The sequence below is a fragment of the Glycine soja genome, chromosome 14 (genome assembly GCF_004193775.1).
Source record: "Glycine soja cultivar W05 chromosome 14, ASM419377v2, whole genome shotgun sequence".
Classification (NCBI taxonomy): domain Eukaryota; kingdom Viridiplantae; phylum Streptophyta; class Magnoliopsida; order Fabales; family Fabaceae; genus Glycine; species Glycine soja.
Genome location: NC_041015.1, coordinates 9,757,670 through 9,777,958, shown reverse-complemented (window position 1 = coordinate 9,777,958; position 20,289 = coordinate 9,757,670). Strand labels below are relative to the sequence as shown.

Sequence of the window (20,289 nt, the reverse complement as noted above, 5' to 3'; positions counted from 1 at the left end):
GCAATTTGTATTACTTATACACACAATATCTAAATTAATTCTTAAAAAATATGTAAAGAAATTAATAACATGATCAAGTTATCTGAAGATAAAATAAAATAGAAAGTTAAGAAAAAAAATCAAATAGAATTTGGAAAAATAAAGAAGTAGAATCTAAGATAACATCCTTGCTAAAAAAAGAGAATCTAAGATAGCATCAACAAATCATTCCAGCACGTTTTAATAACACGAAATTTACTTTTAATCAAAATTAATCTAATAAAATTAAAATATTTAATTAAGTTTATAAATACTCAACAACATATTAAATTATATTGTAATGATTTTTTAGGTTGTGTTTGCTTGGAGAGAAAAAGAGGGAAAACTAAACAATAAAATTATTCAAAATTTACACTTTTACGTTTTATTTTAATTCAAAATTTTCATCTTAATTTTTTTATTTTTATTTCTTTTTTCTCTGCTGAATACATCCTTAATTATTTTTGTCTCAAAATTTGCACACCCTAGAGAGAATTCGTTAGAGAGAACAATAATAGAGACGGTATTAAATAATTAAATTAATACGAGGATGCATAACTACCAAACAAATGCGATAAATAAATGAGACGACGAGAGAGCGCAACTTGGCAATGAGATAAATAAGATAATTTTTTTTAAATAAATTAGAAAAAAAAAACATAATATCATAAACTTGAATCCAACATTCGAAGAGAGATGGGCAATAAAGAGAAAGGTCATTGTCACCTCAAACGGATCGCAATGGTCGTTGGAAAAGGACATTATTAGTTCACACTTTTTATATTTAACTTACTAATTACTAATTCTAAAATATAAAAATTACTTCAAGGATGCATATATTTTATATGAATAGATGATTATTTTGGTTTCTAAATATGTTTACGTTATAATTTAGTAACATAATAAATTAATATTCAAAAATAATAATTTGATAATTGAATATTATAATTAAATAATAAAAATAATCTCACAGATTTAATGAAAAAATAAAATTATAATACTTTATATATATTTATAAACTAAATTAGAATTTTCATTTCTTAAAGACTAAATTATTATTCACTTATATATTTTTGAAAACTAAAATAATCATTTATCTATTTTATTTTATTGCATAGAAGAATAATATTAAATAATGTAACAACAAATTAGAACATTAAAATAATAGTATAGAAATCTATATCACTGTCCCCAGTTCTTACATGACCCATTTCCCCATAAACTCTTTGCAGATAATGCAATGGCAAAACCACGAAGAAAGTGACCCCTGGGAATCAAAAGTTAAAACCAATGGCATATCATAGTGTACAGTGCTTATTTACTATATGGCATAGCCCTCACTGGCATAACAGTTTAGTGAGAGAGAGAGTGAAAACAAGTGTAAAAAGAGAGAAAGTTAGGGAGATAGGGAGATAGGGAGATAGGGAGAGAGAGAGAGAGTGCGTGTGCAGAGTTTGCAGGCTTGTAGCAGAAATGGTGGCAGATGGTTTTAACTTTATGTGTGAAATAATTTTCTTCTATCTCTCTTCTCTTTTGTGTTTTCTTTTCTCTCTCTTTTCTTTTTCTTCTTGCATCTTCTTGTGTTAGGGAGTGATGTTTGTGGCAGAAGAACGATGTGATTGCACAGCCAAAGCTGTGAACTTGTTCTGTTACTACTTTGTAATTGTGATCAAAGGCTAGAGGGTATGCAGAGTGCACAGAAGAATACTAGTCTCAAACAAAACTCACCTCACTAGTTACTACTACCCTTTTAATCTCAAGCCATAGTTGAGTCAAGTGGTGCAGTGTCACTAAGCATAACACCCTTTTTTGGTTCTTGTTCTGTGGTTTCTTGTGCTTTGAACAATAGCTTTTGGAAAGAGCTTGATGATGGTGGTTGTTGAGTGGTTTCATGGTTAGGCTGGTGTGAAGTTGAAAGTTCTGCAGTTGCAGCTATGGCATTTCGATTTGGAGTCCTTATTCTTGCTTTGCTAATTTGTTTGAGTGTCAATTCTGTGGAATCTGATGATGGTGAGTGTTGTTTACAGTTTCAAATTTTTTGTTGTTTCTTTTGTGTGTGTTTGTATTCTTTGAAATGGAATTTTCTACCAAACTTTGTGGGGAGGGAGAAGGAGAACATAACAATGTTGAAAGTTGAACTTTGGCTTTGTGGTTCTTAACAATAACAAAGAGGTGTGCGGCTTGTAGCTATGGCTGCCATTGTTAGAAAGCCAAGCACCCTTCATGTGTTTTTCTCTCGTTTCTTTTTCTTGGTGAAGGGTGTTGGAAAAACACGTAAAACTGAATTTTTTTTTCCACTTCTTTTTTTCCTTCTCTCTTTCTTTGCAACCAAATATGCCCTTCCTTTGCTGTTTCAGTTGGTCCATTTTCTTTAAAAAGTCATCCTTTTCCCGCGAATGCTGAGTTTGACTTGGTTTGTTTTTGGGATCTTGTGATTTTTCTTTGTAATGCAGTTGTCAAAGTTGTCAATTTCCACATTGTTAGAATGAATTATGTTACTTCTTTTACTGATGTCAAAGTTGTCAATTTTCAGCATGGTTCTCATTGTGGAAATGAATTTTCAATAAAATGAGGGTTGCATAATAATATAATATAATATACAAGTGTATATAATTACATGGTATGAATTTATTAATATGATGTGGAAGAACTTGATTTTCTTTGACTTAAAGGTTCAAACTATGTTCTGATCTGCATGGCTAATGTTAGAATACTTTTTCATTGAAGGAGCAACGTTGTTAGAGATAAAGAAGTCATTCAGGGATGTGGATAATGTTCTCTATGATTGGACTGATTCACCATCATCAGATTATTGTGCCTGGAGAGGGATAGCATGTGATAATGTCACCTTCAATGTTGTTGCACTGTGAGTCACCATGTCCTTAGACATTGTATATAGGCTTCTTCACCTTGTTCCTTGTCAATGAAAAAATAAATCAGTTTGCATTTTTCACTTACCCTCGTTTCTTTTGCAGCAATCTTTCAGGGTTGAATCTTGATGGTGAAATTTCACCTGCAATAGGGAAACTTCACAGTTTGGTCTCTATGTAATTATTACTCTCCTTCAGCCAATTTTTGATACAGTGATGTAGTTGTGGCATTTGCATTGCTTATCTTTTTTGCCACTTGCTTGATACAGTGACCTCAGAGAAAACAGGTTATCAGGGCAGATACCGGATGAGATTGGTGACTGTTCTTCTTTAAAGAACCTGTATGTCCTCACCCCTAGAAGAACTAAATTCAGTTTATAATTAGACTACATAGTGACTTACTCGGAACTTGGATATTTTATTGTGTTTTCAGGGACTTATCATTTAATGAAATTAGAGGGGATATACCATTTTCTATTTCTAAGTTGAAACAGATGGAGAATCTGTGAGTTTTTATTGGTATTTCTCCACAATTGAAAATTTTGATCTTTGGATGAGGTTATGACCAGTTTTTCTGTGTAAATTGTAATTTGTATCTCAGGATTTTGAAGAACAACCAGTTGATTGGACCAATTCCTTCAACTTTGTCTCAAATTCCTGATTTGAAGATTCTGTAAGTCATTATTGTATTTCCCATTTCTCCTCCCCATAACACTAATTTTAGGTTCTATAATTGACATTCTCGACTCCTGGAAAATGCTCTCCAGAGACCTGGCTCAAAATAATCTTAGCGGAGAAATACCAAGGCTTATATATTGGAACGAAGTATTGCAGTATCTGTGAGTATGAGCAATATGCAAATGGAATTTCTATATCTTTTGAGTCTTTAGTTCTGTTTCTATATGACTCATCATGATTCTAATCTTGTTGACTTTTCCCCCCCTTTTCTTTCTCATTTAATAGAGGCTTGAGAGGGAACAATTTGGTTGGTTCACTATCACCAGACCTGTGCCAATTAACTGGGCTGTGGTATTTGTAAGTTCCACAATCACTCTCTTTTATAATCCAAGTTCTAAAAAATGTGCATTTCTAAGTGGATATATGATTGTTTTCCTCCTATTCTGTAGTGATGTGAGAAACAATAGCCTGACAGGAAGTATTCCAGAGAACATAGGCAATTGTACTGCCTTCCAGGTCTTGTATGTAATCCAATTGCTTGACTTTGCCATACCTTGTTCTTATTCTCTTTTTTACCTTTCTAATGTCTTCTGTTAATGCCAGGGATTTATCCTACAACCAATTAACTGGAGAGATACCATTCAATATTGGATTCTTGCAAGTAGCAACTTTGTATGTGTTGCATGATCCTTCAAGTTATTTTTATGAGAATGATATTTGGTCTTTCACTTTCCTTGTCTTGGAATTTCTTGATAGATTTGCTTGAGTTTGGCAGGTCGTTGCAAGGCAATAAACTCTCTGGACATATTCCATCAGTGATCGGTCTCATGCAAGCACTTGCTGTCCTGTAAGCATTGTGTGTTACTAATTTCTGAATTATTTTTTTTTTTGTGAAATTTGGTCATTGACTTGATGTTTTCTCCCTAATGCTCTTTTAATATTGATTTTATTCCAAATTTCCAATCCAGAGACTTGAGCTGTAACATGTTAAGTGGACCAATTCCTCCTATCTTGGGCAATTTAACTTACACAGAAAAATTGTAAGTGGACCAATTCCTCCTATCTTGGGAAATTTAACTTACACAGAAAAATTGTTAAGTATAAGCAAGTGGTTTTGCATTTATATCAATTAGTTGATTTTGTTATAAATTGTGCATATCAACAACTTTGAGAAAACATGACTTCACTATGTGTTGAGCATAATTTTTGAATTGTTTGTAGGTACTTGCATGGAAACAAGCTGACGGGCTTCATCCCCCCAGAGCTTGGAAATATGTCAAAGCTTCACTATTTGTAAGATGCTTCAGCTAATAGTTGCCTCTCAACTGGGTGGTATTTGGTTTATAGAATTAACCTTTAAGGTTCATCATGTTGTAGGGAACTGAATGATAACCATTTAAGTGGACATATCCCACCTGAGCTTGGAAAGCTTACTGATCTGTTTGACTTGTAAGAGTGGTTACTTTGAAGTGTCAATTTTGTTGTTTTTTGTTTTAAGTTTGATAAGTCACTCCTTATTCTTTCAGAAATGTTGCTAACAACAATCTCAAGGGGCCAATTCCTAGTAATCTTAGCTCATGTAAAAATCTCAACAGCCTGTAAGCCACAAAACTTGTACTATTACTTTGCTACAATTGTTTTTTGTAATACATTAAGGTGACAGTTTTTTCTATCCTTTTAGCAATGTGCATGGAAACAAATTGAATGGATCAATTCCCCCTTCTTTGCAGAGCTTGGAGAGTATGACCTCTTTGTAAGTTTCACCTTGACACATCAGGGACATTTGTTTGAATGTACCTGCAATTATGTTTTGTTTGGTTCTATTATTGTCTTTCCTGTAAACATGTCATGCACAAAGATATGCCCCCATTCACATCACCACATCCTGATTTCTACCATGCTTAAACCAATTATTCTTTTGCTTAACATCGATTCTTATTTCTTCATGACATTGTGATGATCTTCCTCAGGAATCTTTCTTCCAACAATCTTCAGGGTGCAATTCCAATTGAACTGTCACGGATTGGTAATTTGGATACATTGTAAGTATGAATTATTGATTTATCTCGTTGTGCCAACATCTTTACAATGGTACTAACAGATGATTTTCTCCCCAGGGATATTTCAAACAATAAATTAGTTGGTTCCATCCCTTCTTCCCTTGGTGACTTGGAACATCTTCTGAAGTTGTGAGTTATCTGCTTAGTCATACTTAGAATCTGGACCATGTCTTCTTGCTGAAAGCTAATATTCATTTATTTTGTTAGGAACCTGAGCAGAAACAATTTAACAGGAGTTATTCCAGCAGAATTTGGAAATCTTAGAAGTGTTATGGAAATGTTGGTCCCTTGTATTTTTCTTATAAAAACAAATTGTTTCTTTGTTTTCTTTTGGTCCCTGATTATTCAACATGCTTCTATGTCACAGTGATCTTTCAGATAATCAGCTCTCTGGCTTCATTCCTGAAGAACTTAGTCAGCTTCAGAACATGATATCCTTGTAAGCTTCTTTTGCTTCTCTTTCTGTATTTGTTTTACAATCTCTTATGCTTTTCTTAATAAATTCTTTATTCTTTATTGTTGTGATGTAATTAGATCTGTCTAATGTTGGACTCTGGATTCAAGTAAATGATTTTGGAATTCACTCTTATCTTTTTAGGTTATAGTGCCTAGTTGAAAAAATGTGCCCAATAATGAATACTTATTCATTAGGTCTGAAGCTGCAAATTGTATCTTTTAGTACCACTGGTACTCAATTAATATACTTATTATATCTTTGCTGATAAAAAAAAAAAATGAATACTTATTCATCTTAATTTTAATATAGACTTCTGTTTTGTTCATAGGACTTGAATGGCTTCAGAATAAACACCATTTGAGGTTTTTCACATGTAAATGTTGTAGATGATTATTGAATCCGGTAATTGTACTACATTGTTAATCCTAATTTTCTTGGTTTGAAATGATATATAGGAGACTTGAAAACAACAAATTAACTGGCGATGTGGCGTCACTTTCAAGTTGTCTTAGTCTCTCTCTACTGTAAGTTTTCTTCAATAACAACAATTTTGTGCGACATTTTTAACAGGCCATGTCACTTTCACCTAACAAGTTGAATATTTATTGTGAAATTTGTAGTAATGTGTCCTATAACAAACTATTTGGTGTTATCCCCACGAGTAACAACTTTACCAGGTTTCCCCCTGACAGGTGAGGGAGGGTCATTCACTTTTGACATTGTCTTTAACTTTAAAACAAGTTGTTCTTGATTCATACAACCTTTTATTTGCAGTTTCATTGGAAACCCTGGTCTTTGTGGTAATTGGCTGAATTTGCCATGCCATGGTGCTCGTCCTTCAGAGCGAGGTAAGCTGAATTTTCTAGCAGGAATTTCTTGTTTCCTGTTATCACTGTCTGACTGTTGCTTTCATCTTTCAAAATGCATGGACGGAGGTCAATAAAGGCTGCTGTGTGCTTCCTATGACATTCTTTTTTATTCAAGAGAGAAAAGGGTCTAACACAGAATAAGCTAATATATTTTATTGACTGTGCAGTTACATTATCTAAGGCTGCCATTCTTGGAATTACTTTGGGTGCCCTTGTGATTCTTCTTATGGTATTGGTGGCAGCTTGCCGACCACACAGCCCCTCTCCTTTTCCTGATGGATCATTTGACAAACCAAGTACTTATCTTAGTTGCATCCTTACACTTTAAGCTGTAGCCTTCAACCAGCATAATCAAAGAGCATGCTGGGGTTTCATAATTTAAACTGTCTTTACTCACTCTAGCATAATTGAAGTGATTGAAAATCAGTAATTGATTGGATTGAGTAACAGTATGCATTAAAGTTTACATGATTGCTTTTGACTGTTTAGGATTTTGTAGTGTTTCATTTATTATAATGGTATTTTATTATCATTCTGCCTATTTAAACTTAAGTTGACAAGTTACTGACTGCATAAGCTATGTTATTGACAGTTAATTTCTCCCCTCCAAAGCTAGTGATTCTTCATATGAATATGGCACTACATGTGTATGAAGATATCATGAGGATGACTGAAAACCTAAGTGAGAAGTATATCATTGGATATGGTGCATCAAGTACAGTTTATAAATGTGTTCTTAAGAATTGTAAGCCGGTGGCTATCAAGAGGATCTATTCTCACTATCCCCAATGTATTAAAGAATTTGAAACTGAACTCGAGACTGTTGGCAGCATCAAGCACCGGAATTTGGTCAGTCTCCAAGGCTACTCCTTGTCCCCATATGGCCATCTCCTGTTTTATGACTACATGGAAAATGGCAGTCTATGGGATCTTCTTCATGGTAAGTTTACGCTATTTTTTTTTTTCACTTTTGCAGACATGCATGGAACCCTTTATTTAGAAGGTATCTGTCTCAATCTCCTCTTTTAAATAGCTGATTAATGTATAATGTGCAAATCAATTCATCCAATGTGTATGACTGAGTCATGGACTAAAGTTTCTTGTTTCATGTTTGGCTTTTGCTTGAGGTTCCTGATCCCTTTCTGCTGTATTCTATTTGGTTTGTTGCATAGAGTTTGAGCTTGTAAATAATGTAATGAAGAAATATTGTTAAAAGATATCATTAATCCATTTTGGTTGTCCTGCTTGAAGGTAGCATATAGTACAATCCTACCCCTAGCATTGTTAAGTGGTTATTTTGTGTGCCACATTTGTATTTTATTAGTCTAAGCAATGCATTGGATAACAGCAATTTTTTGAAAACATTTAGAAGCCAACTTATGATTCTATTATGTATGGTTTTCTTGTGTCAGGACCTACCAAGAAGAAAAAGCTTGACTGGGAGCTGCGTCTAAAAATAGCACTTGGAGCAGCACAAGGACTTGCTTATCTACACCATGATTGCTGTCCTAGAATCATCCACAGGGATGTGAAATCATCTAACATTATATTAGATGCAGACTTTGAGCCTCATCTCACTGATTTTGGCATTGCCAAAAGTCTCTGCCCCTCGAAGTCCCATACTTCTACTTACATAATGGGCACAATTGGCTACATAGACCCTGAGTATGCTAGAACTTCGCATCTCACTGAGAAGTCTGATGTGTACAGTTATGGTATTGTTTTACTCGAGTTGCTAACTGGAAGGAAAGCTGTTGACAATGAATCCAACCTCCACCATCTTGTAAGTTTACTACAAATTTGAATACAAGCGTGCGTGTATACACACATGCTGACGGATTAGCCTTGGTCTTTTATGAACTTAGGTATATATTTATTGCTCTATCTTTAGTCTGAATATTCGAGGCATGCTAGAATGCTTGCTTTATCGGACTCAAAATTGCTTGGCTTATGATTTAAGATTGCAAATCTGATCTCTGCTAAAACATCACTCTCAACTTGGTAATACTTAATCCTTGTTCTATTGTTCACATACTAATGTCTCTTATTTGTGTAGATTTTGTCCAAGGCAGCAACCAATGCTGTGATGGAAACAGTTGATCCCGACATTACTGCCACATGCAAGGACCTAGGAGCTGTAAAAAAGGTTTATCAGCTTGCTCTATTATGCACAAAGAGGCAGCCAGCTGATAGGCCAACAATGCACGAAGTGACACGTGTACTCGGAAGTCTCGTGCCATCAAGCATCCCACCAAAGCAACTAGCTGACCTACCACCTGCTTCAAATCCATCTGCCAAAGTGCCATGCTACGTGGATGAGTATGCAAACCTCAAAACCCCACACTTAGTAAACTGCCCCTCAATGAGCACTTCAGATGCTCAACTCTTCCTCAAGTTTGGAGAAGTAATCTCTCAAAACAGTGAGTGAGTGAGAGGATTTTGAAATGAAAATCAATTTCAAGAATCATGTATATTATTTAAAAACCAAAAAAGAGAAGCAAAAAAATGGATTAGGGGTAATAGTTAATGTAAATGTTTATAAAAAGTTTTTAGTACTAGTTTTTTATGGTTGGTTCATTTGAACAGGAAAGATATGTATCATCATCATCATCACAATTTGAAAGGTGAAGTAAACCCAATTCTTATTCTTGTTTGGTAGCACACAAGGTTTTGCGGTAGTAAAAGTTAAGGGTCTGGGGCCAATGTTGCAGGGTGGGGTGGCTAAGGTCATAAATGGTAGGAGGGAAGCAAATATTATTGCATTATGTGTGAACATCAATAATGCACTGAATTCTTAGCTGGCTTTGGATCAGTTATCTGTCCGAATGCTGGCAGTATTCAGAAAAGAGTGTATACACATTACCTCTTTTAGGATAAGGTTTGGTTGGAAGAGAAATGAAAACAAAATTGAATTAAAATAGAGAGAAATATGTGTGGGACTCATTATTTTTTAATTTTTTTTTCTCTTGAATAGTAACTTATTTCCCACAATCAAACAATCCTTACTACCTAATGCCATTTGTACAGTAAAGTGCTACGAAGTTGTCATGAAATTTTGGGTCACTTTGGCCTCACATAACGGAGGGAGGGTTCAAATTTGTGGCATTGGTTCCCGGCCATTGTTGAGTCAAAAAATGTTTAATGCGGTTCAGTGTCATTAACTGTACATAACAAATTATTCTATATGGATTTTTTTAAGTTTAAGTAATTTATGTGTTGAATTAAAAATCTATATTGATCTATACTATTAACTTCGTTTTAAAATTATATAAAATAAAAACATCCAAAGCACAAGTAATGTCTTTATAAAATTAGTTTTGCTAAATATATTCAAAATTATTCTACAAATTCTTTCTCAAACACCCTTCATGTATGTACTTTAAAAAATAACAAATTACGTGGAAAATAAAAGATTTTACTAAGTGTCGGTTTGTTTTTGGTTATAGAAATCAGCTTTAGTACTTTTTAATAAAAATGTGTTCATTTTATTTATTTATTTATAGGAATGAAACTCAACTACAAAAATTTATAGCAATTCGTCTACATTACTCAATTTACTGATATAAACTCCCTATAATAAAAAAGGTATTCTATTGTAAATTGATAATTAAAATTAATTTAAACATATATTAATTATTTGTAAGATTAAAAATTAATTTTATTAAAACTAATTTTATCTAACTTAAAAGGTGGATTGCTAATTTATTCATTATAAAAGAGAGTCATAAGGTGATTTGGTGATTGGAAGAAGGATACAAGGACAACCACAGATAAATCTAGAAATGTATAAAGGGCAGCCAAATGTTTATTTTATACAATTATTTAAATATTTAATTTTAATAAATAATTATTTAATAAATTATAAGTTTCACAAATACATTTATTATTAATTTTATATGTAAAACTAGATATAAAATTTACTACTATAAGAAAACTAAGTATACATCAATTCAACATCCTATTTTTTTTATTCATTTTCTATATTAATGTTTTTTTCTATTAACAAATGTTAGTTTGTTAGCTTTCTTAAAAACATCATAGGAAAATTTTAACTTACAACCTGTGTCTCTCCTCTCTTTCCCCTTCATTATTTTCTTATTATACATACAAGGAGGATCAAAAGAGGGGGAGATCCATCTATAAGAATAAAGTGATAAGGGGATCATAAATTTAAATTCCGTTAACATAATATATTAACATTTGATAAATGAAAATTATTCTAAACAATCATTACTCTTAATTTTGTGATATGGTTTAACGAGATGATGAGGAAAAAAAGAGAGCACACTAAATACATACTTGAATATGTTTGACAAATATTGTTAACTAGTTTGTAGGTTTTTTATTAGTTGAAAAGTTTATTTAATATATTAATAGTTATTTTCGGTAACTTACAATAAGATATTATTTCAAATTTTATGAGATGGTATTTATTTTATTTTATTTTTATATTTTTTGAGCAGATTTTGGCATGTGAACCCCCTAGGCACCAACAAACCTTCTTAACTGGATGCATTATACTTTTCAAAACACTTCCACCCGCAAGCCAATGTGTTTCACCCCACTAAAGGCAGGTTTGAAGGTGGGTTAGCCTACTTTATCGCCCCTCATGTCTTATTGTTGCTGATGCATTTATTAGGTGTGTGGTGGAATTCTTTGTGTACGAGTGATTTCATCCATATGAAATATTGGAATTTGGATGTAACAATTGTTTTTGTAATATGTGGATAAACAATTGAAAACTTAGAAATTTGCTCACCATATTTGAAAAAAATCATCAGAAAAATATTTGAAAATTTAAAGCTATATATAACACATGAATTAACGAACATAAACTAGTTTAGAAAAATCTTGAGTTAGTACAGATCCTTAAAGACATATATAAAAGATTGTCTCATAATAGATATGTCAAGCCTTAAACTAGTTTAGAAAAATTTTGAGTTAGTGTAAATCCTTAAGATTTGTACACTGTATTTGGACTTGGAAAATTTTGAAAGATAATGCAGAGACAGATCCTTATTTTTCCACATTCTTAAACATGCATAAGTGTAGTCTAAAACGCACCAAAACGAAGTGTCGTTTAGCCATGCAGGAAAAACGACATATTACGGGTTCTTGGTTCTTCTTATCCTTTCTATTACTTGAGTTGAGCAGTGGGTGTGAAGGTGAAGAAATGCTTCTTCAAACGAGGCAATTTGGCACAGCGTGTTCATGGGTCACACTCACACCCGCAACCTAAAGAAATAACTCAGTTTCATTGAGAAGGAGCAATTGTTGCCCAAAATGTTCGGTGTCCCAATTGGAATTGAAGAGTGAGAGTGAGAGCAAAGCGAAGCGGTTGACCCTGAACATGGCACTCCCTTGTTCTGCTTCAGTTCCACTGACAACACTAACATCCCCTCTTCTCTTCATGTTCAGGTACCTCATCTTCTCTCTCTATTCTGTTAATTATATATCTATTAATTCCAGGGATTTATTTCTGTTTGTGTTTGTTTATCAGTTTGAACAATTTGGACTGCGCACTCCTCAGTCCAAAGGCAACTGACTTGTTACTTGAGTTCCCTATCTTAGCGAATCAAATCAGGATCATAATCATAATTCAAATCTCATCATTTTTGTGTACTGTGTATGTAGCGTCTTGTTTCTGTGTGGAGGAAAAGGTTTGGAGAAGAAGTTGATCAAGATTTTATTTACATTATTGCCGTGGATCGGATACTCCAATTGGAAGACATTCAGGAGGTACGAACCAACACCACACTCATTAACACATAATATAACCTTATTATGCCTATGCTAGTAGTGATGTGTTCATTGTGTTGCATACTGCATTGCAGGATGGCATATGGGTCACCTCTTCAGATTACAAAAATGCTCAACCCGATCCTCTTCGGGACTCTGCACACAACTTAGTCACTGAAATCAACACCAACAATATGGAAGACATTACTCGCTTTTGCAATGTCTACGTTGATTTGGATTTCCTGGTTTGTTACTATTTCCTGGTTTGTTACTACTTACTGTTAACCCTATCTATGCCTAATGTCATCAAAATCACATTGCTAAATGCTAACTAAATAGAACCTACTCTAAATTAACTAGACAACAGAAAATAGATAATATATTTGCTAATACCAGACCAATGGTTTTGAATGAAACAGTAAACTTAAATTTCTTGCAACAATTGATTAGCTAACAGTTATAAAAAAAAAACTGAATAATAGATACGTCATGTCATCATAGCATATAAGCTTGTTTGGAGGGCATTCTACTGATGAAGTTCACAAGAACAGAAGGCTCAATTTCCCGGAATCTAGGATGCCTAAGATAGTATGTGATCCAAATGAAGATGATAGCTCTTGCAGGAACAGTAACTGTCACAAGGAAACCAACACTACAAAACAGCAAAAATACTGTTGTAGCTCTTCGATCCCTCCAAGTGACAAGAGCTTGCAGCTTCTCTCCTAAGGTGGCCAAGTCACTAGTCAATTTTTGTGCATTGCTAGCAACAATTCTCAATCTATCATACCTCCATGTTAAAGGTTCTCCTTCAAGTTGAGTAGGAAACATGTCAAGTTCTTCTTGCAAGTCTTCAGGAGTTGCCACATTAGCACCAAACAATGTTGCATCTGGGTGGCAAGGATTCCTAGGCCTCTTGAAGTAATGCTTCAACAAAACACACACAAAGGACAGAATCAAAAGTGGCAAAATACCTATTGGAAGGAAAAAGAGCATAACAAAGCACACAAAGTTAAAAAGCAATGTGGCAATTGGCTTTGTCCAATTCCTCATGTCCTCTAACCATCTCCAAAAGGCAACAAAGTCACCAACAAGATACATGACCCTATTAAAATTGGCGACGGCTTTTCTTTTGCTCCAAGTGCTTGATCTAGAATCCAGCATGTAGTACACAACCTCTTCCCTTAATGGCGGTTCTGCCCTGCTCAACCTCTGTGCTATGATTTGAGCAGGTTGGTTTCTTAAAGCATGAAGTTGTGAAGGTAACAATGGGAAGACATGGTGGTGTAAGGGAAGCAAAGGTGACATATAGTATTCATACATCTTAATTGGACACCTGAATGACCAAGAAAACCTCACTGCCAAATGGATTTCTCCCATCTTCTTCACCCCAGAAGGATTCACACCTACAAGGGGATAGGAAAGTGCATAGACTTTGTCATTTTCAAGTGTGGACAACCGAATCCTTATTTTTCCCATAGTAGCATCCTTTTCTCCTCTAGCTCTACTTCCAGCATCTAACTGGTTGTTGTCAAACACTGCAATAGTGATCACTGTGAATGGATCATAAACCTCCCAAGCATGTTGCTCATTCCACTTTGGTGAGAGGCTATTAACAACGGTCCTTGTTCGCGCCCATTTGGGGCCATACTTAGCCACACAATAAGCATCAGTTCTAGTTCCTCCACTCTTCATTGGCACCAAAGCTGTTGCTTTTTGGATCCCTACCTCCAACACGCCAATGCTGGAACTCCAAAGTTCCTTGGATGAGGGTCTGAAATCACTGCAATACTCACTAGGCTCATCCATAACATGATATGCACCATCCAATGAAATCCTTGCATTGATCTTACCAACATACTCCACCTCCCTTGTGTTGTCAGGAATTTTAGGCCTACCAAGATTGTTATACCATCTGCTATCAGTAAGCCTACCAAGATTATACCATTTGCTATCCACTTCCTCCTCTTCTAGTCTCTTGTTCACATCTTTCAAATGAAGCCAATGCTTCCCCAATGTTATTTTTTTGTCAGGTGTCAGTTTCTTCACACTGAGGACAAGTGTTTCACTGAATGGCTCTTGTGCAACAAATACCAAATCCTCATTCCATAGCGGATTTGGACCCTTGGAAAGCTTGGTTCTCAGGTGTTGGCCCCCCAAATCAACTTGGACAAAAAACAAATCTGATTCCCCAACCAATTCCAATTCCATGCCCTGTGCTTGAATCACATTGACTCTAAGGTACCAGAGTGTTGGTGAGATATATACCTTGGAACGAGTGTAGACAATATCATCACCACTCACCGTTGTTGCATTTGAACACCAAGCATTAGGAAAAGATTCATCTTCCTGGGTTCCCATCCACAAACACAGCATGATCTCTCCTCTAACTAGTCTCCCATTTGGACCCTCTAGCTTGTACCATTGGGGTGCCAATGTTGAAGATTCTTGCGGCACACGTGTTGGAACATCATCAATGCTGAATCTCACCTGAGCTAAGAATGCTTCAGGCATGCTCTTGGCTAGTCTCTTGTCCTTCAAGAAAATTGAGACTGACTCATCTGAGATCTTTTCTTTCTGAAAAGCAAACACTTGGTTCCATTCGGGGGATATGAACAAAAGGGTCGATGCAATCAAGTCTCCAACCATGACTTCCACATAGTAGTCAATGTTTGGTGGCAAGTCTCTGATCCTCACAACCCTCACAAACAAGAACTCCTCCATTTGTTCAACAAGATCATGTACTCTTGTGAGCTTGTCACCTTCAATGTCAAATCCAACAATACCCATGTGAAGATATGTAATAAGTCTCCTCTGAACCTGCATTGTACAACACGTTCAACAAGCTTTAGTTCATTATAGAAGTAGTATACTACATATACATGCAAAAACTAATTACATGTTGTGAGACCACCAACCGTTTACAAAATTTGGCGTGAATCTATTTGGATTCAAGCTAAAAGTACTTTTGAGAGCTTTCTACTGAAAATATAGAGCTTTCTCAGTAGAAAAGCTGCCATAAACACTTTTAGATTTGTCTCCATTTTATTAAATTGTTCTTATAAACAAAAAAATCTTTTTTTATCATGGTATTCCGACAGTTACTAATTTTTATTGGGGATTGTGAGCACACACAAACTGTGTTTTTTGGCAATGATTATGAGTGCACACAAGGTAAGTATTTCATTCTCAATATGATTTATTTCACATGTAAGAAGAGGATTTAAACTATGGATCATATGCCTAAAGTCTTAAGAGACACAAGTGCTTGTGTCAATTGGTATGAATAAAAAATTCTAGTACATGTCAAGTAAAATTTGGCTGAAACCATGTGTTAATAATTTCTCCTAACAATGAATTTATTTTGTGCCCTGTATTATCAAGGTTATAGAGTAGTAATAAAAATTGACACTAATATCATTATCAAGCTTAGTGCAAGTAATTAGGAAAAATAGTTTACACCATCAAGTAATCTCAATAAACATTAAAAAGAAAAAAGCTATACGATCATAAACTTACTTGAAGCACTCACGTACGATTTGGGGAACCAAGTGCTTCTCCTGACTTAACTTCGCAAACTTGAGATGATCAGGCTACAATAGTCATGTAGTTGCGGATAAAAGAGTTGTGTTATTTAGTTAGGATGAATTTGTATAATGAAGAGCAAAAGGAGAAGAAAGAGAATGTAGTGGAAAAAGAAAAAGAAAAAGGTAAACATGCAGAAATTATGGAAAAATTATTGTATGAATACATTATTCTTTTCAAAAATACAATTTATTCAATATCATGTTTTCACTTATTAAGATCCTCTTGTTGATTTCTTTTTCTTTTTTATTTATTCCTTTTAAGTAAGACAATTATGCTGGTATCTTCATTAACAGTGCCTCTCATGTCTGAATGTTCTAAGAATTTGAAACAAACAGTTAATGACTTTCCTTCCCTGTTAAGGGAGCATGTTTGGTCTCATTCACTACAAAGATATTCCTTTCATCTCATTTGTTAGCATATGTCTGATGTCTCGCATGTGTAATGAATATAATATTCTTGATATACAGTTCATCTAAACATATAAAATTGAAAAGAAAGCTAAATACATTTCATCAACAGGTATTGACTGTGAGCCTAATCTATCGAATCAGCACAATGTACTGGGATGACAAGTATGGAACCCAAAGTGTGTCCAATGAGGCAAGTTGTGTTCTTTAACTTGTTTCAAAATACAACTATGATGGTAGTTTCTTCAGAGTTCTTAACAGTATATGGTAAACAGGTAGTTAGTGAAATGAGAGAATTCTCAGCAAGGACAATCAGAATTTGACCTCAAATTCTTTCTTATTAGATGATGATCTGAGGTACACCACCTTCTCCCATTGAAGTTCTTTTCATTTACTTGCAGTTTTATCGTGTGATTGCTGGATGAATCAATATGAATGGTTTCCCTTGCTTCTGGATATTTCTGGCCAGTTTTTACTTGAATTGGATTTCTGTTCTGTTTCTAGTTATTGAAATTGAAATTATCTGTTTGGATTCAAGCTAAAAGTACTTTTGAGAGCTTTCTACCGAAAATATAGAGCTTTTTCAGTAGAAAAGCTGCCATAAACACTTTTAGATTTATCTGCAAGCTAAAGAATTTTTTATTAAATTGTTCTTATAAACAAAAAAATCTTTTTTTTTATCATGGTATTGCTATGAAGTATTCCAACAGTTACTAATCTTCATCGGGAATTATGAGCACACACAAATTGTGTTTTCTGGCAATGATTATGAGTGCACACAAGGTAAGTATTTCATTCTCAATATGATTTATTCTATATGTAAGAAGAGGATTCAAACTATGGATCATTTGCGTAAAGTCTTAAGAGACACAGGTGCTTATGTCAATTGGTATAAATAAAAAATTCTAGTACATGTCAAGTAAAATTTGACTGAAGCCATATGTTAATAATTTCTCCTAACAATGGATTTATTTTGTGTGTCCCGTGTTATCAAGGTTATAGAGTAGTAATAAAAATTGACCCTGATATTATTATCAAGCTTAGTGCAAGTAATTAGGAAAAAGAGTTTACACCATCGAGTAATCTCAATGAACATCAAAAAGAAAAAAAGATATACGATCATAAACTTACTTGATCACGTATGATTTGGGGAACCAAATGCTTCTCCTGACTTAACTTTGCAAACTTGAGATGATCAGGCTACAATAGTCATGCAGTTGCGGATAAAAGAGTTGTTATTTAGTTAGGATAAATTTGTATAATGAAGAGCAAAAGGAGAAGAAAGAGAATGTAGTGGAAAAAGATAAAGAAAAAGGTAAACATGCAGAAATTATGGAAAAATTATTGTATGAATACATTATTCTTTTCAAAAATACAATTTATTCAATATCATGATTTCACTTATTAAGATCCTCTTGTTGATTTCTTTTTCTTTTTTATTTATTCCTTTGATTTCGATGAATCAATGTTAATTTTAACTCAAATTACTGATATTATTATGATATTTTATTTGGTTTGGATCGATTAATTTTGACTCAAATTACTAAAGTTATTAAGATTTGGTTCAATATCCTATTTTGACTCAAGTTACTACAATTAAATTATAAATTTTTTCTCAAAATATCCATTATTAATAATTTCTTTATCATCATCATTATTAATATTAATTTTTAGTCTTTTGCGTCGGGAATGTTGCACTTTCTCAAATGGTGAATATGTGAAGTCTGGTGTAGCGGAACTGGAGAAATGGATAGTCAATGCAACAGAGGAGGTAGACTGAGACTGCTGATACTTCTTTGAAATTCTTGTTTTATGGTTTTGACTAAGTACTTGTGAAATGTAGTATGCAGGGACATCCTGGCATGAGCTGAATTATATATGACAAGCCATCGGGTTCTTGGTATAAAAATTTCCATATTTTTGTTGGACTTCTAATGGTGTCAAACAAAACTACTATCTCTTATCTACAATTTCCTTTGTTTGAATTATGCAGGTAATACATCAGAAGAGGAAGAAATCTTTGGAAGAGATTCGGCTAGATCTTTGTCCGGTATGATTATCATCATATTTGGCAAAATCCTTGTTGTGATTCTATTTCCTACTTCAGTCTTTCCTGCATCGTTTTTTTAGTTTTATCTTTCAAGACCTAATTTTCAAAGTTACAATTATAAGATCCATTGGCCATGAATATTTGAGGGTCATTCCAGTTGTTTGTAACTGATTAAATTAAATGTGTAGGCGAAGCACCTTACTTGGGAATTGGGATAAAAGAAATTTGATAATATGAAACCTATATATGGGCGTTAATATGATAGAAAATGGGAAATCATATTACTGTTTTATTGAATTTCTACAAAAAACTTATTTTCCTGTTATACTGGCTTTGAGATAATGTGAACGCCAAAAAGGAATGTTTTTATGCCTTTCCTGAGATCACTCAACAAGGAGGAAAATAATGAAAGAAATAAGAGGAATAGTGCCAGACCTTATTCCCTTCCACTGCCTTCCCTCTCCAACTAATTTTCTCTCTCTTCTTTATTGCCTTCTCCCTCATATGCAGGCTGTTATATCCCTGATCCCCAGTGTTCACAGCACCCCTGCTACCTATATGAACTCCTGAGTCCTGATCCCCTGCTCTCCCTCCTGTTCTTAACATATCAGTAGAGTGATTGACTAAAAATTTATTTGATCGTTAATAGTAATACATTTATTTGTTGAAAATTTTCTTTTTAAGTAAGACAATTATGCTGGTATCTTCATTAACAGTGCCTCTCATGTCTGAATGTTCTAAGAATATGAAACAAACAGTTAATGACTTTCCTTCCCTGTTAATGGAGCATGTTTGGTCTCATTCACTACAAAGATATTCCTTTCATCTCATTTGTTAGCATATGTCTGATGTCTCGCATGTGTAATGAATATAATATTCTTGATATACAGTTCATCTAAACATATTCTTGTTAGCATATGTCTTGCGGATAAAAGAGTTGTGTTATTTAGTTAGGATGAATTTGTACAAAGAAGAGCAAAAGGAGAAGAGAAGAGAATGTAGTGGAAAAAGATAAAGAAAAAGGTAAACATGTAGAAATTATGAAAAAATTATTGTATGAATACGTTATTCTTTTCAAAAATATAATTTATTCAATATCATGGTTTCACTTATTAAGATCCTCTTGTTGATTTCTTTTTCTTTTTTTCATTCCTTTGATTTCGATGAATCAATGTTAATTTTGACCCGAACTACTGAAATTATTATGTTATTTTATTTGGTTTGGATCGATTAATTTTTACTCAAATTACTGAAGTTATTAAGATTTTTTAATTGATTTGGTTCAATATCTTATTTTGACTCAAGTTACTACAATTAAATTATAAAATTTTTCTCCAAATATCCATTATTAATAATTTCTTTATCAACATCATTTTTTTTTTGTATATGGAAAAAATCGACACGGAATATTCAATTTTAAATTATTAATCATTCGCGAGAAAAAAATATTTATATCAAACTTATTTCTACTAAGAACATCTACAATCATCATGCCTAATTGAATTATTTATCTTAAATTTATGAGCTTACAATAAAACAGATTTAAAAAATTTATA

General features: G+C 33.7%; 2 protein-coding genes across 6 annotated transcripts; both read left to right on the top strand.

Annotated features, from left to right (window-relative positions):
- The first annotated feature begins 1,272 nt into the window (after positions 1-1,272).
- LOC114384965 (LRR receptor-like serine/threonine-protein kinase ERECTA) lies at positions 1,273-9,610 on the top strand. Its single transcript, XM_028344831.1, has 27 exons — positions 1,273-2,028; positions 2,746-2,884; positions 2,994-3,065; positions 3,158-3,229; positions 3,322-3,393; positions 3,490-3,561; positions 3,656-3,727; positions 3,852-3,923; positions 4,016-4,087; positions 4,170-4,238; positions 4,342-4,413; positions 4,535-4,606; positions 4,788-4,859; positions 4,944-5,015; positions 5,093-5,164; positions 5,248-5,319; positions 5,537-5,608; positions 5,684-5,755; positions 5,834-5,905; positions 5,994-6,065; positions 6,539-6,607; positions 6,704-6,775; positions 6,858-6,931; positions 7,120-7,248; positions 7,545-7,892; positions 8,365-8,735; positions 9,009-9,610. Exons 1-27 carry the CDS (start codon positions 1,953-1,955, stop codon positions 9,378-9,380), a joined length of 2,943 nt encoding a protein of 980 aa, XP_028200632.1. The 5' UTR covers positions 1,273-1,952; the 3' UTR covers positions 9,381-9,610.
- A 2,277-nt stretch (positions 9,611-11,887) lies between these two features.
- Positions 11,888-19,545, top strand: LOC114384943 (glutamyl-tRNA reductase-binding protein, chloroplastic-like). 5 transcript variants are annotated; one of them, XM_028344791.1, is made up of 11 exons: positions 11,890-12,370; positions 12,453-12,489; positions 12,587-12,691; positions 12,787-12,936; positions 16,796-16,876; positions 16,959-17,040; positions 17,383-17,466; positions 18,358-18,454; positions 18,527-18,583; positions 18,677-18,733; positions 19,244-19,545. In XM_028344791.1, exons 1-6 carry the CDS (start codon positions 12,303-12,305, stop codon positions 17,004-17,006), a joined length of 489 nt encoding a protein of 162 aa, XP_028200592.1. In that variant the 5' UTR covers positions 11,890-12,302; the 3' UTR covers positions 17,007-17,040; positions 17,383-17,466; positions 18,358-18,454; positions 18,527-18,583; positions 18,677-18,733; positions 19,244-19,545. The 5 variants fall into 5 exon arrangements, with proteins under 5 accessions (XP_028200595.1, XP_028200592.1, XP_028200593.1 ...); XM_028344794.1 differs by lacking the exon at positions 17,383-17,466 and having other exon boundaries at positions 11,888-12,370; positions 18,407-18,454; XM_028344792.1 differs by lacking the exon at positions 17,383-17,466.
- Positions 19,546-20,289: the final 744 nt, after the last annotated feature.

Excerpts from the sequence above, each read along its gene's own strand:
- LOC114384965 (XM_028344831.1), top strand. The coding sequence starts at position 1,953 with ATGGCATTTCGATTTGGAGTCCTTATTCTTGCTTTGCTAATTTGTTTG. Across the intron at positions 5,016-5,092 it reads CTTACTGATCTGTTTGACTT|AAATGTTGCTAACAACAATC; the intron begins GTAAGAGTGGTT and ends TTATTCTTTCAG. Across the intron at positions 5,906-5,993 it reads CTTAGAAGTGTTATGGAAAT|TGATCTTTCAGATAATCAGC; the intron begins GTTGGTCCCTTG and ends TCTATGTCACAG.
- LOC114384943 (XM_028344794.1), top strand. The coding sequence starts at position 12,303 with ATGGCACTCCCTTGTTCTGCTTCAGTTCCACTGACAACACTAACATCC. Across the intron at positions 12,692-12,786 it reads AATTGGAAGACATTCAGGAG|GATGGCATATGGGTCACCTC; the intron begins GTACGAACCAAC and ends ACTGCATTGCAG. Across the intron at positions 16,877-16,958 it reads CCCAAAGTGTGTCCAATGAG|GTAGTTAGTGAAATGAGAGA; the intron begins GCAAGTTGTGTT and ends TATGGTAAACAG.